Source organism: Paramormyrops kingsleyae, chromosome 15 (genome assembly GCF_048594095.1).
Source record: "Paramormyrops kingsleyae isolate MSU_618 chromosome 15, PKINGS_0.4, whole genome shotgun sequence".
NCBI classification, from domain to species: Eukaryota; Metazoa; Chordata; class Actinopteri; order Osteoglossiformes; family Mormyridae; genus Paramormyrops; species Paramormyrops kingsleyae.
The window spans coordinates 361004-376841 of NC_132811.1; the positions used below are offsets into that span (position 1 = coordinate 361004).

Genomic DNA, 15838 nt, shown 5'->3' on the forward strand with positions numbered 1-15838 from the left:
GTCCTGGACATCTCTGCCAGCTTCTCACAACTCCATCCTTTTGGAATTTTTGGATGACTTCAAACTTATTAGCAATACCTTGCTAATTTTCTTATAACATTGACCTTTTGTGCAAAGAAATTATTTTCTTTCTTTTCCATGCGGTTACATTTTGCCAGTATTGAGTTGAACTAGATTTTCTCTCTGAATTACCACTTTTAGTAGTCAATTATCCTGTGGCCACCTGTGTGATGATTGATTAGATTCATCTGTTGGTGATTTCCTGTTAATTACAATCAGGTTTTTCTCCAAAGATACTCATTGGGGTGTAATCATTTTTGCATCACCTTATTTGAATAAAATGTATTATATTTTGGTGATCATACTCATATGTTGATACAAATACATGTTTAATAAAACAGGTTTTGTAAAAATACAGCTAGTTGTCCTCATAGTCACTGAGATAGGATCAAAGGTTTTAATGCTCAGCACCGTATATGTAAATGTAGAGCCAGGGTCAGAAAGTTCATATAGTCTTTAGCTAAGCATGAGAACAGCATGAGCCATGTGATGCAAGAGATATTCAATGCGGTGTGACTGAAGGTGCCAAACATGGAAGCTTCAGCCGCTCAAACAGCCTCCTTTTGGGATGTTCACACACTATTACTGTAAGTGTCTAAGCTTTTCCAGCTTGTTAATGAGAGGTCAGGAGAGCGGGCAGACCCGCTAAAGCTATCAGATAGAGCACAACTCCTCTGTACACAAAACGCATCTGTCCTTGAAGTGGTTCTGGAGGCAAAAGGGGATCCTGCCTGGTACTGCATAAATAAATACAGCTAAATATTGTGCTTAATGCATGTCGTAGAATGGCTTGTAAATTATATAACCTGTAAAATTTAAGGGGGTCACACTGTGTCCAATGTGTTACCTTCAGAGCACTGACCCCTAGTGAACCAACCCACTATGAAACAAAAACAAGGACATGAAATCTTCTTAGAACAAGTTGTGTGTCTAGTTCGCCATTTTACATCATCCTTTCGACTTTACAAAAAAAAACAAAAACAAAACAGCATATAACTTTGAATCAGTTTATTACAAAAGGATTTTTTGTAAAAATTGAAAAGCAATTTTCTATTATTAATGCATTTTTATGACGAATGCCATGCACCACAAAAGGGATGTGTCATTTCATCATTTGAATGGAAAAAACAATTAAGCGTTCCTGGAATGTTCTATACCGAACTCCTTTGAAACAGCCTCTCCAACCTGAAGCTGCAAGTGCCGTTGAGTAACGGCAGGTTCACAGTACTCCCGCATGACAAAAGGCAGCTGGATTTGATCGAATGCACAAAGCGTGTGGTTTGTATCCCTGCACCAATATGCTTTTTGCGTGCATGAGTTGCCTGACGGCACCAGGGAAGCACCAACAGCAACTTAACGCGACTCTTTGGCTTGTTTTTTGTTCAGTCCCATGGTTCAGCCGTTCTAATGATTGTCCAAGTTCTGCTTTCACACACTTTCTTCCTGCGACCTTTGAACACCTACACAGTTTCCATCAGCCTCTGCTCCTGTAGCGTTTACAAACGGACACACCCACAGGCATCCTGTACTCAAGCAGCTACGCACCCTGCATGCCGCTGTCCACACTTGCCCTTCCTGACACCCATCATGAAATGAACCATTTGCCATTCATGTCAATAAGGCAGGCAGGCAGCCCTTCATTTTGAAGATTATCTGAAGGCAACAGATCTATGCATTTCCACATAAAAAAAAATGCAGTTTTGCACATATACATTTGCAGGCCGGGAGGACGGCTTCACAGAGCACCATTCAGACTCAACCCCATGTGTTGGGCAAAATAGCTGAACAGCTCAGCTGCAGATGTTTACAGGGTCTGTCCTCCACCTCCATATCTTCCAAAGCATACATGAGGGCTTCTTTATCAAGTCCCCAAAATGTACAGACATGCCACCAAGTCTCAGTAGTCATCGGCTGGAACGATGTGCCGACCCTGAGGACTACGGCGGAAGCTGAGCTGGGGACAAAGACTAGGGGACCGGCATGTATTTGATGTCCCATCTCCTGAGGACGTCCCCACGCCGGCTTTGTGCTCACCATAGCACACTCATCCCATCCTGGGACTCTGCTTCAGTCTCGGAGGAGAGTCCCAGAGAAAATGGGTCTCAAACTGCTAACAGACCATCACATCCCACAGTGGCGGACAGAGCTGCTTCAGCACGTCATGCAGCGGCGGCGGATGCTGGAAAACTGAGGGTTTGGATCCACCTGGGGGATGAAAGTGTTTGAAAACACTTAGTATCACGATGCTGGAGAGAAGCAGAAAGACAGCTTAGATGCCCAAAGCACTGCAGTCCCTCAAGATTCAACGTTTAGCTAAAGCTACTTGCGGCACGGTCACACAATAAACCCCCTTTACAAGTCAGGTTTGAACATTTACTAACAGTCTGCAGTGTGAGTTATTAACTTCCCCAGGATAAGCAGGCAAGGTCCCGGATCCGACAGCCCTCTGATGCATGTCAGGACACCCTAACTGACCTTGGGCCCCAATACCTGCTCGGCGGTTTCTCACCTCGCTATAGACTGGGGGAGGCCGGAAGCGAAACTCCTGAATGTAAGCAAAGTAGGGGCGCTGCAGGACCCCGGTGAAGTCGTCCTCGGCTGATGGGGGGGCCATATTCTGCTCTGCCTCCTCATCGGAAACAATGGCGCTGTAATCTGGGGGAGCTGTAGGTGGCACCAGTGAATGCAGAAGGGGGAGGGAAACATAAGTGACATGATGACAGAGGAAGGCCCTGCTGCCCCCCCCCCCCCACCCCCGTCAGAGCAGGACACTCACGCTCGGGCTGCTCGGGGATGCCCATGCGGAGCCACTCCAGGTTCAGGCTGCACTGGCTGCTGACGCTGGAGGTGCGGCTGCCGAAGGGGTGCAGCGGGATGGTGCCCATGACCAGCGGCAGGTCGAGGCACAGCTTGGATGTCCCGGGGACATTCACACACACCTGGCAGGAAGCAGAATGTCCCCGGTTAGGCCTTGGTGCAGGAAACAGCCAGCACGGCTCACCGGGCAAATTGAGCAGAGGGCACAGGGCACGAGCTACGGGCTAACCTTGAGCGTGTATGCCACTTTAATTATGCGGCACTGCAGGACAGAGGGACCCACGGGAGGGATCTTGATGGCCCGCCCATGCCAGGTCTCCCTGCAGCGGGGACCCACCCTGTCACCCCTCAGCGTGACGACCACAGAGTGCTTCTGCTTCATGGTGCCCCGGGCGATGAAGGTCTGCGTCTGGGTGATGAACGCCTTGGGCTCCACGCAGCGGGATGAGCCGTTGTCAAACTCCGCAAAGACCGGGATCACCTCGCCTGTGGACAGGGAGGCAGGCCGGGTTAGAGAACACCACCAAATGCCCTGGGCTGGCAGAGCAGGGTAGGGGAAAAGGACTGGGAGGACTGGGAGGCTGCTCACCAGGGGTGTAGCCTTTGCGGTCGATCTTAGCTGTCACAGACACCTGGCCACAGTTGCGGTACCACACGCGTGCCATCTTGTCTTTGGTCCCTGCCTGGGGGGCCTGGGAGAGGGAGGGTGAGACAACAGGCAGTGACACCTCTGTCACAAAACCAAGACACAAGGCCAATAAAGGCAACAAGCCCAGTCGCTCACCAGTAAGGCTGGAGTGTTGATGTCAATAGGCTCTATAACAGTGAACTCCTTCTTAACCTTTCTTACAGTGGCCCAGGGTCGATGCAACTTCACCTTCACCCAGTAGCGAATGCTGCCATACTTGCCTTCGAACGAGGTCACCAGTGTCCTGTTAACAGAAGAAATAATGATGGTTATTCACTTGTACCACTCAATGGACAGTGACAGTTAAGTGCAGTGCATCATGGGAAGAGACGTTCAACGTAAATCATACACACATAAAGGTGATGCACTTACTCTTCAGGCAGCTGGAAACTGAACGGGAATTCGTGTTTGCCGGACTGCAACACCGTTACATCTCCATTATCTAAAAAAAAAATATATATATATATTACAAAATAACTTAGAGAATTACAAACTTAACAGATCTAAAACAAGTTATGATGCATTAAATGTAGACTTCCACTGCAGAATACAGTAACTACCCTATTGTAGTGTTGAAACACTCATAAGTATCTGAAGTGCCTCGTTTAACCAAATAATTCCTAAATGATCGTTTTTCCCGCTATTAACGTCAAGCGCAAGTTACACTGACTACCGACAAAGCAACGCTTACGATTCCTAAGCGCCGACTGATACGAACAACATGTCAGCGATGTCGCAGCCATGTAAACCTGTCAAAATTAAGTGCAAGCGCAGCGCGATCGCCAAGCGCAAACTTAAAACTTATTTTGCCAAGACATGACAAACGTCACTTTTTTAAATGTAGGAAAACAAACGTCTTCTGATACGGAGTAGCACTACTGTACCACATATAAAGAAAGCGAAAGTTAAAAAAAAAAAAAAAAAAAAAAAACCTTCATGACACTTAACTTCAGGCTCTTGATTTCTCGTATAACCACAAGAGCTCATCGCTAAATGGCTGTGCCCTTAAGATGCTGGTACGATCTTTCCCAACATGGGCACCACGTTGGGGTGCCCTAGGACACCCCCAGCATGCTGCCTGCCGCGCACTCACCTGCCTGCAGAAGCACCTCCCGGTGGTTCAGGTACTCCACCTCGTCGCTGTAGTTCTGGGTATAAGCACTGCTGGCCCCGGCACTGCGGGACTCGGTCCAGTGCACCCTGGCGAAGCCCTCGGCGTGCAGCTTCAGAGAATGCACCTTGGTCTCCCCGGTGAGCTCCAGCAGCACCTTCCCCGAAACCACATCCCCGCTGCTGTATACGGGAGGCGAATTCAGCTCCGGGGAGTCGAAGACGACGCGCAAGTTCCGCACTCCAAAATCCAAAATCATGTCTAAACTGGAAATCGATGCTCCGTCCTGGCCAGTGCCTTTATTCTAGTCAAGTTCGCCGAACTCTCCGACTCTAACGTAGGACAATTGGAGAAAACAAAAGTGCGGAGCGGCTGGTGCCCGGACCTTTAACGTGGTGACGGAGGGCAGGAGGCGGGGCTTCCAGCTAATTATGTAAGGCGCCAGCCAAGGCTTTCTGCTAATAAACATCTCGGCTGGGTGTGGAGGGTGATCGCGGCCGGCCCGCTTTGGCCCAGCCCAGCCCAGCCCAGTTCGGCCCGGCCCGGTGATTGATGGTTACAGGTTCTCTTGTGAAAACAAGCTGACCTTGCACGTCCTGGTGCGGTGCCGTGCTGCTGCACCCAGGAGAGCCCGTGTTTGCTCCTCTGCGACTCCAGAAAGCACTCGTTGTGAAAGGAAAAAGAATGAAGAGCCGAGAAAACATGCGAAGAGGGAATGGATGAATAAATAATGCGGGGGGCTCTGAAAAAGAAAAGCATATTCAAATATTTAGTATCTCCCCCGATATAACATGAATGAAACTTAATTCATAATACTGATCTAACGTCAAAACATGTGTGGAGAACACCATTAAATTACATTAACATTTCCTCAACACGTTTCCCCTGTCTTGTACATGTTTTATCGACAATTTAGATAAATCGTTGAGCAATACGTCTGTTTTCTTTCTGTCGCAGAAAGATGTAAACACTGCAGGAAAGGAATGGGGACCCGATTACTCCTGACTCGAAATTTACTCGTGTTATATCGCCACCTTGTGGTGCGATACTGATCTTGACTAGGAACAACTGGATTGTAGATATCTGAAATGGGAGTTTTCCCTAGTAAGAAATTAATTGCAGATATCCAGAATGAACTTTCTGGATATCTGAAATATAATTGTGGATATCTGAAATGATCTTTTTGACTAGTAAGAATACAATTTTGACTAGGAGAAAAGCTATTGTGAATATCTAAAATGTAATTACGGATAGAAGTATGACGATTAAATGTTAAAACGGCTTGTCATACGTGATGCAATTTGGGGATGGAAGCTTGGATGTGAAATCTTTATGCGTCGTGGTAAAGTGTTGCCACTTACAGGCAACAATGTGGCTAATGCTAATCTGAACGCAGAGAAGTTCAGGAATGCAAAAGACACGTCAGCCTCAACATAGTCTTCTCACATATAAAAATTACATCCCCATATGTCAGTCCCCCCATCACTCAATCTGATGTCCTAGCAATGGCGTTTATGTATATGTATACCCCTATTGTATTATTGCTTAGTAAGACCCCTCAATAAACAGTAATAGAAAAAATGCTATAGGAGGAAGACAGTAATTTGAACAAATGTAAATCTCTACCAATATTCCATCGTTAGAAAGAATGTATTGAATATTTCATGTCTTAAGCATAAATATATTCCATATTAGTCAGTGATTTCCCATGCCTGATATCTCTTTAAGTTCACCGTACCCCTATAAGTGGAAATTTGATATATGGATCATATGCAGGGAACAAGGGTAGAATAACCGATGACGGGGCGCCAACGCATCGCATTTATATGGATAAAAAAACGATTCATTCAACACTTCATATTCCAAAAAGTGGTACCTCAAAAATGAAAGATAATTGAAGAAAAGGTCATTGATGGTACCACAGTCTCCAGCTAAGAGTGTACTTTTGCTATTATAATTCATACATTTTGCGCTAATAAAAACACTGTAGAAAACCAACCGCAAGGTAATACTTCTCGCCAAGTCCTCCGTGGACTAAAGGCACTGACCCGACATCACTGTGGCGGCCCCGTTAACAGGAAGTGACGTAAACGTCGGACTTCCTTCTCCGTCAGCCTCTTTTCGCTCCGGCTCGGCTATTGGCAAGGTGTGTGTCGGATCGTGTCTCTGAACTTTGTGGAAACGTCTGTTAAAAACTATCGATGGTGCCAGAATAACGGTCTAAAATTGTATTGCGCTGTATTATGGTTTAAATGCAGGGGTGTTCGTTTATAGGCTAAATAAATGTAATTTAAAATGTACTATATGCGCTTGGGTTAGGCCTCGCCGTATAGCTATCTAGCTAGCTAATTAGCCTTTTACGGTCTTCCCTGAGCCATGTGGCAGTGCTGTACTGGATAGATCTGTCGATTTGCTCGACGACAGATGAGTGTTTAACAACAGACATTAAAAATATAGTTACTCAGAGATGATGCTGTTTTGCCAGCTTGATTAATAGCACTTAGCAGACGAACGATGGGCACAGCGTGGTCTTGGCGTTACGTCACATTAACGTTGAAATGTATCGGCTCTTTTCATTTCTTTTTGCTTTAATCTCGCTGGTTGCGTAAACTTGTCTATTTAACCGGGACTTGTGTGTTAACAGCCTGCAAAGATGCAGATCTTTGTGAAAACGTTAACTGGGAAAACCATCACCCTTGAGGTGGAGCCAAGCGATACTATTGAAAATGTCAAGGCAAAAATTCAGGACAAGGAAGGTAACTAGATTACTGCGTTATACACGGTGCTATGCTGTCTTTCAATTTTAAGGCTGGTGGGTCATTCCCTTCCACACCCTCCAGTAAAATCAATGTCTTGTAGGCATCCCACCTGATCAGCAGCGTTTGATCTTTGCCGGAAAACAGCTGGAAGATGGACGCACTCTTTCAGACTACAATATTCAGAAAGGTAAGATATCGAAACTTCCCTGTGTGGCTTTAAGTCTTGGTGTGGACAATCAAGGTTGCATAATGTGCCATCCACCTTCTTTAACACGATTTTCCCTGCAGAGTCCACTCTTCACCTGGTGCTGCGTCTGCGTGGAGGCATCATCGAGCCTTCCCTTAGGCAGCTGGCCCAGAAGTACAACTGCGACAAAATGATTTGCCGCAAGTAAGTGTTGAGTCTGTTGGATAGTGTCATACATGCTGAGGGCTCCTAGGAGAGCAGGAGCCCGTGTGGCTGCTGAGCAGGATCTGCGTCTCCATCTGTCACAGGTGTTACGCGCGTCTTCATCCCCGCGCTGTCAACTGCCGTAAGAAGAAGTGTGGGCACACCAACAACCTGCGTCCCAAGAAGAAGCTCAAGTAGACAGTGACCTTGCTGCTCTGCATTTGTTCACTAGTTGGTAAATAAAAAAAATTTGAAATAACATCTTGAGTTTCTCAACTTTGTTTAAATATTAGTGTGACAATGATAAACATGGCTATCGTCTGGACACTGACTTAGACTCGGGCCTTGCTTCCTGCAAGATCTCTCATTCCAGCAGGTGGCAGCAAAGCTTTATGGAACTTGTAGCCTTGGAGGGCAATTGCGGTACACAGATCAAGGTCATTGTGTCAGGCAGCCGGTGAAAGGAATTTACTATGATGAAACGGTCGGCAATCTGCTGTCCGACAATTAGAATGTCGCACTAAGCTGCAAAAGACCTGAGTTAAGCACAATTGCCATTTAGTTAAAACCTGCTAAGGATATAGACTCTCTTCCGAGTGGTGTAATCCTAATCCTGAAGCATTGTACTTATTGATAAAACTAAATAGACAGGTGACTTGTTTTGAGTGTACTTTTGCCAGTGCAAAACTGGTCTAATGCATTTCACCTTACATCACCAGTAGGTTAGTGGGTGCTGAATCTGGGCCGTTCTGAACATTTGAGCAGTGAATCCCAAGTCACATAAGCCTTGCAAATAGTTTGTTAGTTCATAAAAGTGCAAATGTAATTCACTCACTAGTTCAGCTTTTTCAATTACACAGGGAACCGCTGATCCAGAAAGAATAGCAACTGAAGTGAAATTATAGTTCAGTGTCTCCTAGTTGTCCTGCTTTAAAAAAGACATTGTTGGAGGTGAAGGAATGGGAGGTACGTGTGTGCTTTTAGTGTTAGTTTGCTGGGGCCCTTTGCAGAACAGCAAAACCAGAGAGTGCGGGCATGTTAGTCTGTTGTAGGCTGTCCATGTGCCCATGTGAGTGTTTGTCACTCATCTCCTTTAGTGCCACTAAAATGTGGAGGAAGAGCTTGGAACAGACATGACCTTGGGGTACTGAGATGGCGCCTCTGCTCACTAAGCCGACGTGCAGCTGCACTCTGATTGCAAGACCTAATGTTACCGGCTGATGGCTTAAAACAGAAGCAATAAACACACCTTTCACATTTTGTTATTTTAATAGGAAAAGGGACCGTTTATAGTTCCCAGTTCTTTTTTTACACTTGGATAATTGCCAGATGTTAATATGGTGGGAATTAATATTATTCCATTTTCTGTTCCCCAGAGCTGCACTGCAAAAAATATCTGGGCATCCTAAAAAAAAAAAAATGAAAGTACGAGAGAGAGACTCACCTCACATCATGCTATTGTTCATAATGCAACAAAAACAAGACGCTTTCTGCAGCTACTCGTCAGACACCTCACAAGTCTCGTACACATCATGGATCAGCAATCACTTTTTACAAAAGTGTTTCTATTTATATAACATAGTTCTTACTAACAAAAAATAGTGGAAACATGATAAAGTTCATGTCCCTGGACAATACAGTATTTATTCATTAGGACCAAAAAGTATAAATCACACAAAGTCCAACTGGGTGAATATAAATATGATTTGCAGACTGCATAGAGAGGACACGATGCAACAGCATGCATAGGCCTACTGACCTTTACAGAACATGAACACACTTCCAACATTGGCAAGCTACTTCTATTATGGGACCATATTCAATAAAAATACTTCCAGACAAATTAAAATTTTGAGTAGCATTCCATGTGGACACACTGTACTGTCTCTGTCATAACACCTTAGTATATAATGTCATTTATCAATTTCTAATTGCTGCTACCTGTGGAGAGAACACCAAACAAGCTACCACACGCATATTCAGAGCTATCTAGCTAAAGGTTTGCATATTCATACATTTCGGCAGCTTGATGAAGCATAACTGCAAAAGTAACTAATTACTATTTCAGCAGAAGATGCATTAACCTGAACTATCTGGCAGAACAGTTTACTAGCAAGAAACTTGATTAATCTAAATCATACATCTTAAACTACTACACAAATTTCTTTAGCTGTGAAAACCTTCAAACAGAAAGGTGATTGAAAGGGATCGCTTCATACTTCATGTGTAATTAGTCAGTACATATGGGACCTGTAAGGTCCACATGTCCTTGGATTTTCACTTAAGTGGCACAAACTGCGTTTGCTTCACTTTAACTGGGATCTACCTTCCAAACTCATCTGTCTGCTTTAATGTTCAAAATATACATGTGCCAAAGTGAATTGCCTATATGTCGTACAACAAGTACTTTTAAGACACCTGAGACCTACAAATAAGAAACACATTCACCAAGTCAGCATTACTCCACAGACACTCTCAGTACTCAAACTACCACCATGTTCAAATCTCAGACGAATCACAAGAGCCAATGATGCCTAGCACTCCATGCTGTGGTGGGTACGTGCGTTTCCATAAATAAAGCTGACATATACAGTTACCAAATTCCTTGGTTTCCACCAGCTTTCTCCTGCAAATTACCTAATTATCTAAAAATTATCCTATGCAATAAATGTATTTTTTTCCATTGCGTGATAAGAATTTACTCCTATTGAAAGGTGAATCGGAAACATACCTACAGCAAACGTGAACTCTAGTCTTTGGTATGTCTGAATTCCCAGATCAGTGATTCACACACCTGCAGTTACTCTGAGAGGTTCGTTTCAGGGTTTTCACCTGTTTGACCGCATTAGTGTCAGTAGCACTAAAACACATTTATTCTAAATGCGAGCATGAGTCTTACCATGAAAATTTCCATTAAAGTCATACATAGCCAGATGTGTGGATTCTCTCACAGAAATACATGGAAGTACAGTTTGTAATAATGGCATATCAATAACATATACAGTAGCAGAAAGCATTGCGTTTATTGTCTGTTTGCCCTTTAGTATAACTGTCTGATGCTGAGATTTAATTTGTGGCATTGCAAGAGTGCTTTGTGAAAGTGTTTAAAGACGTACCTTTGTTATTAATTGTAAACAAGCAATTTATTTCAGTTTCAGGTAATGTGTGACAAATTAAGTGAATTGTAAACAGAAAATGTAAATGAAACCTTTAGAGTATTTTAAAAACTAAGAGAAACATGTCCTTCTAAATTAAACATAAAACAAATCTTATCTCACTCACCACATACAATATAATACTAATAATTAGGACCCAGTATTATAACAAAGCAACAAGCAATTTGATCTTTTGACTTCAATAATTGATACCTCATTCATGCATGTTACACTTGTGTAGGTTCCCTTACAATAAAAATAGTGTCAATCATCACAGTTAAAAAAAAACATTGACATGGTAACCTGACTGTATTTAGTTTACCATGGTGACTAAGTATATAAAATCACTGAAACAAATTACCTAATTTCTAATGAAAGTATTTGTTATTAGTCATCTTAGAAAGGGATGTGCACGGGCCGTGTGAGAGACTGGTGTTATCGAAAAGCTCGCTGGATGTGTTATCCATGCTCTGGCAGACTGACAGCGTCTTCCTCCTGAACAAACCTTCCCCTGACTAATGGCAGATATCAGATTAGAATTAAACCAGGATTGTACAACATACATTCATTTTATTCCCACCAATTCAGGGAACCATAATCATAATCATAATTGTCTCTGTGCACTGGCCAAAATTCTTTCAATAATAATGATAATACTTTTATTCTAATAATATGATTAGCAATTGTGTATTAAGTGCAATCACTGATGAACTCTAAACTTGGATAAATGTTTGACTTTATTCTCTGGTGTTAATACTGATAGGTTTAATAAGATACACGGCCCATTAATATCCAGCCCTGTGAAGCCATAGTAACACGAAAGATAAACGGATGAGAAAATATCCCATTTTCGACTGAAACGATGTTAAGGTCCCACTTAGATGCTGTCACACACAGGCAAGTTTGGCCTGGATGAGTGCAGTGTATCCAGAGTAGAGCCTTTCTTACATTCATCCTTCCATCCATCCTTCTCTCCTTCCTTGTGCAGGTTTGTTGTGCTTTTGCATTGTCAGTCTGGACCAGCCCTTAACTTCCATCTTTCTTTCTTGGCATTCCCGGGATGGAAGACTATTTTTCCATCAGCTTGGCCAGACTCTGCCGTAAATCATTCAGGTCAAAGATCTTGACATCGAGGACGTCGATGACCCTCCGCACCTCATGCTCAGTCCGGTCCTGCTCCCCCAGGGATGTAGCCAGTGCCTGCTCAGCCTTCTCCACACGCCGTTCCAGTTCCAAGTTCCGCATCTCCAGGTGCTGGATGATCACATGTCAGAAGAGGGGAAGGCCTGAGGTTTGTGACTCATTTACACCGTCCAACTGCGTTGTGTGGTTTTAGACACATGACTCAGCACGACATGCCCTCCACCATTCATATGTAGGTGGGCAGAGCCTAACCAATGTAGTGCAGCCCAGCACTTAATATTTGAGTTTAAAACCTGTCCTGCCTCCAATATTTAAATATTAGGCAAAAAAAGTCAATGCCAATGCTATATATCACATACATTTGATTTGGTTTCACAAAAGCAGAAGCAAACCAGTGGTTAAGGACCTGGGGCCTCTTTTACCAAAGTCCCAAAATGTAATGTAAAATCCCAGATTCATCAAACTGAATTTGATGGGGGGAGAAGCATACTTTACGGAAACGTAGGAGAAGAGGTATACACACATTTTGGAGACATCGGAGAAAGGCAATAGGCATTCTGAGGCAGGGACCTCAGAAGTAAATCTAAGAATCTCAGTTATGATGCATTTGAATTACTCTTTATTATTGTTTTATTAATTTAATTAATTTTATTCCACTGGAATTCCACTTATTTGTGTAGGTCAAAGACTATGCATTTGCCTGAGAGAATTTAATCTGCTGTTTCAAATACTACATCTTGTCACCTCTTCCCATGAACTGAAATATCTGTCATTAGTTGGGCTAAATGTGAATTAGGCATCAGACAGTGGCACACATGGATCCACCTGACACACCCTTCTATAGTCATGTGAATGTGGCATGACGGCATTCTTGCTAGTGACTATACAAACAGAAAGATTAGAAGAAAAGTTTTCATGGACCAACAAGATTATGTTTACTTATTTGTTTACTGTTTGCACTGTGTGATGTCTTTGTACTGCGTCTGTTTGCATTAAATGTATGTCTGCCTATGCTGTGGGTGAACAGGCAGACGTGAAAACTACATTTGCAGTGATATCCAGGGCAATAGACTGCACTAACACTGCAATAAGGGCACCTCAAATCAAATCTATTTATCAAATACACAACAGCACCACACATAGCAGTAGATGCAGATGATGAAACGAATGCTAATTAGGCTACTTTGTCAACTGAAAGCCATTTCAATTTATTAATGTGCAAGTCATCTGTGATGCCAACATGACATTGACAAGCATAGTAGCTTGATGGCCTGGGTCAACTTTAATTTTCAGTTTCATCTCCCAACTGCTCTGGAGCAACACGAGGCATCACCTGTGACAGATATCGTACGCATGTCAAAGTTTGACGGCGAAGACGTGGGTTTGCCCCTGACAGCTACACTCACGCTAGCACTGCGTGCAGAAAGTCGTTTCTTTCTGTCTGTTTTCGGATCCGACCAGTTTTCTTTTTGGGCCGTTTTGCAGTGCTGATGGAACAGCGATGTGTCGCCATTCAAGGCGCTTTTTAAGATTCAGCTTTATTATCATGACACAAAGTACAGGGACTCCGACAACGAAATGGTGTGACACCTAAGTGCAAAAGTACTAGAAGCAGCTGTAAGATATATACGTGTGTGATAAATACATCTTTATAAAATGTACATCTGTACATGTTATCAGACTTTGAGGCAAAAAGGATTGATTTGCATATTATATGAGCACGCGGCTCATTTGCACTGACCATTTATGGTTTTTTGTGGGCAGTAACTAAGCAGGATCTCAGGATTGTATACATACATGCATTTACAAGATTAGTTCCCAGACTTCTGAGAGGAAACGTCCGTACATCAGGTTTGATAAATCCGGTTTAAAAAAATTTTTGTTGGTGGGGTGTGGGAGATGGACATACCATTTTTTTGGCATGGGTGGGAGATGGACATACCATTTTTTTGGCAGGGGTGGGAGATGGACATACCATTTTTGTGGCAGGGGATGGTGATGAACATACCATTATTTTGGCAGGGGATGAAGATGGACATACCATTTTTTTGGCAGGGGTGGGAGATGGACATACCATTTTTTTGGCATGGGTGGGAGATGGACATACCATTTTTTTGGCATGGGTGGGAGATGGACATACCATTTTTTTGGCAGGGGTGGGAGATGGACATACCATTTTTTTGGCAGGGGTGGGAGATGGACATACCATTTTTGTGGCAGGGGATGGTGATGAACATACCATTATTTTGGCAGGGGATGGTGATGAACATACCATTTTTTTGGCAGGGGTGGGAGATGGACATACCATTTTTTTGGCAGGGGTGGGAGATGGACATACCATTTTTTTGGCAGGGGTGGGAGATGGACATACCATTTTTTTGGCAGGGGTGGGAGATGGACATACCATTTTTGTCAGTGGGGGTTGGGAGATGGCTAAAGCCCCAGGAGTAAGCATGTTACTCACTTGGAATGAAGTGGTCCTGTCATCCGGGGAAAAGCGATTCATAGAAAGACCCCTGGGTGCAGTGGAGGGGTGCAGTGAAGGGTTGCAGTGGGAGGCACTCACCTGCAGTCTGTGGATGGCTTCATCGCGCTCCTTCTCCAGCTGATGAATGCCAGATTTCTTACTTTGCAAAATGCTTATTTCCTGAAAGACAGGTGTGCAGCTGATGAGAGTGGGCGATGAGATCATGGCGAACTGCATTAGTGCCACATCTGTGGTTAATGCTGATCTTCATTTATCTAGTCTTTTAGATATGTTCGATATTTCAGGCAAGACCAGATAGCAACAGAAACTCAACAAGGCCGGTGTACATGATCCATATTCATCAACATGTGCTTTTGTCATATAAAATGATATGGATAATTATCACAATATAATTCAAGTCATTGTTTCTTTATTTTTCTTTCAATGTCCATTTTTACTTAAAATTGCCATTAAACAGGTACAGTACATGGAAAAAGGAGACAAATTGAATGGATTGCAAACTGAAATCAAATTTTAATAAATCATACTTATAAATAATGCACAAAGGCGTGCATTCAGCGGGCTGCCGATTCTCCCGTCTGAAAACCGCAATCCACTTACTGTATCTTTCTGGGTCTGCTGGAAATCTATGAAATGTCAGACTAGGTTTATCACCGCTCTGATTATCACATCTGACTGCACAATACGTCTCAGGCATATTTAACAAAAAACTACACAAAAACGAAATATGTTGCTGCTGCTTCTTCTGTGTTGTGAGTCACAGCTGGAACACCTCAATAGGGTTAGGACACAGGGTTAGCGTATAGGGTTAGGGTTCAGGGTTAGTGTATCGGGTTAGGGTACAGGGTTAGTGTATCGGGTTAGGGTACAGGGTTAGTGTATAGGATTAGGGTACAGGGTTAGCGTATAGGATTAGGACACAGGGTTAGTGTATAGGATTAGGACTCAGGGTTAGTGTATAGGATTAGGACACAGGGTTAGTGTATAGGATTAGGACACAGGGTTAGTGTATAGGATTAGGACTCAGGGTTAGTGTATAGGATTAGGACACAGGGTTAGTGTATAGGATTAGGACACAGGGTTAGTGTATAGGATTAGGACACAGGGTTAGTGTATAGGATTAGGACACAGGGTTAGTGTATAGGATTAGGACACAGGGTTAGCGTATAGGGTTAATGAATATGGTTGGCATATAGGGCTAGTGTATAGGGTTAGAGTACAGGGTT

The 15838-nt window shown here is 43.4% G+C and overlaps 3 protein-coding genes across 5 annotated transcripts in view; 1 reads left to right on the top strand and 2 right to left on the bottom strand.

The window, feature by feature from the left end:
* Nucleotides 1-1053: 1053 nt before the first annotated feature.
* On the bottom strand, nt 1054-6860 carry arrdc2 (arrestin domain containing 2). The gene is made up of 9 exons (XM_023843871.2): nt 6725-6860; nt 4659-5418; nt 3938-4007; nt 3662-3809; nt 3467-3569; nt 3107-3363; nt 2837-2999; nt 2570-2724; nt 1054-2265 (listed from the first exon to the last, which is right to left on the bottom strand). Exons 2-9 carry the CDS (start codon nt 4933-4935, stop codon nt 2212-2214), a joined length of 1227 nt encoding a protein of 408 aa, XP_023699639.1. The 5' UTR covers nt 4936-5418; nt 6725-6860; the 3' UTR covers nt 1054-2211.
* Nucleotides 6744-8085, top strand: uba52 (ubiquitin A-52 residue ribosomal protein fusion product 1). The gene is made up of 5 exons (XM_023843872.2): nt 6744-6822; nt 7321-7432; nt 7536-7622; nt 7724-7826; nt 7931-8085. Exons 2-5 carry the CDS (start codon nt 7330-7332, stop codon nt 8022-8024), a joined length of 387 nt encoding a protein of 128 aa, XP_023699640.1. The 5' UTR covers nt 6744-6822; nt 7321-7329; the 3' UTR covers nt 8025-8085.
* Nucleotides 8086-9076: 991 nt separating this feature from the next.
* LOC111860229 (homer protein homolog 3-like) overlaps nt 9077-15838 on the bottom strand; it is a 32832-nt gene continuing 26070 nt past the window's right edge. For all 3 annotated transcript variants that reach the window (XM_072700118.1, XM_023843708.2, XM_072700117.1), the window contains 2 exons: nt 14691-14771; nt 9077-12235 (listed from right to left, as the gene is read on the bottom strand). In XM_072700118.1, coding sequence (XP_072556219.1) covers nt 12050-12235; nt 14691-14771 — 267 coding nt within the window. In that variant the 3' untranslated portion in view covers nt 9077-12049. The remainder of the gene's footprint in view (nt 12236-14690; nt 14772-15838) is intronic.

What these genes read in the sequence shown, in the direction of transcription:
- arrdc2 (XM_023843871.2), bottom strand. Translation starts at nt 4,935, where the DNA reads ATGATTTTGGATTTTGGAGTGCGGAACTTGCGCGTCGTCTTCGACTCC. An exon ending in TCAACACTCCAGCCTTACTG is followed by an intron (nt 3,570 to 3,661) that starts GTGAGCGACTGG and finishes TCCCTCTCCCAG; the next exon opens with GCCCCCCAGGCAGGGACCAA. An exon ending in AAGTGGCATACACGCTCAAG is followed by an intron (nt 3,000 to 3,106) that starts GTTAGCCCGTAG and finishes GCTTCCTGCCAG; the next exon opens with GTGTGTGTGAATGTCCCCGG.
- uba52 (XM_023843872.2), top strand. Translation starts at nt 7,330, where the DNA reads ATGCAGATCTTTGTGAAAACGTTAACTGGGAAAACCATCACCCTTGAG. An exon ending in AGACTACAATATTCAGAAAG is followed by an intron (nt 7,623 to 7,723) that starts GTAAGATATCGA and finishes TTTTCCCTGCAG; the next exon opens with AGTCCACTCTTCACCTGGTG. An exon ending in GACAAAATGATTTGCCGCAA is followed by an intron (nt 7,827 to 7,930) that starts GTAAGTGTTGAG and finishes CATCTGTCACAG; the next exon opens with GTGTTACGCGCGTCTTCATC.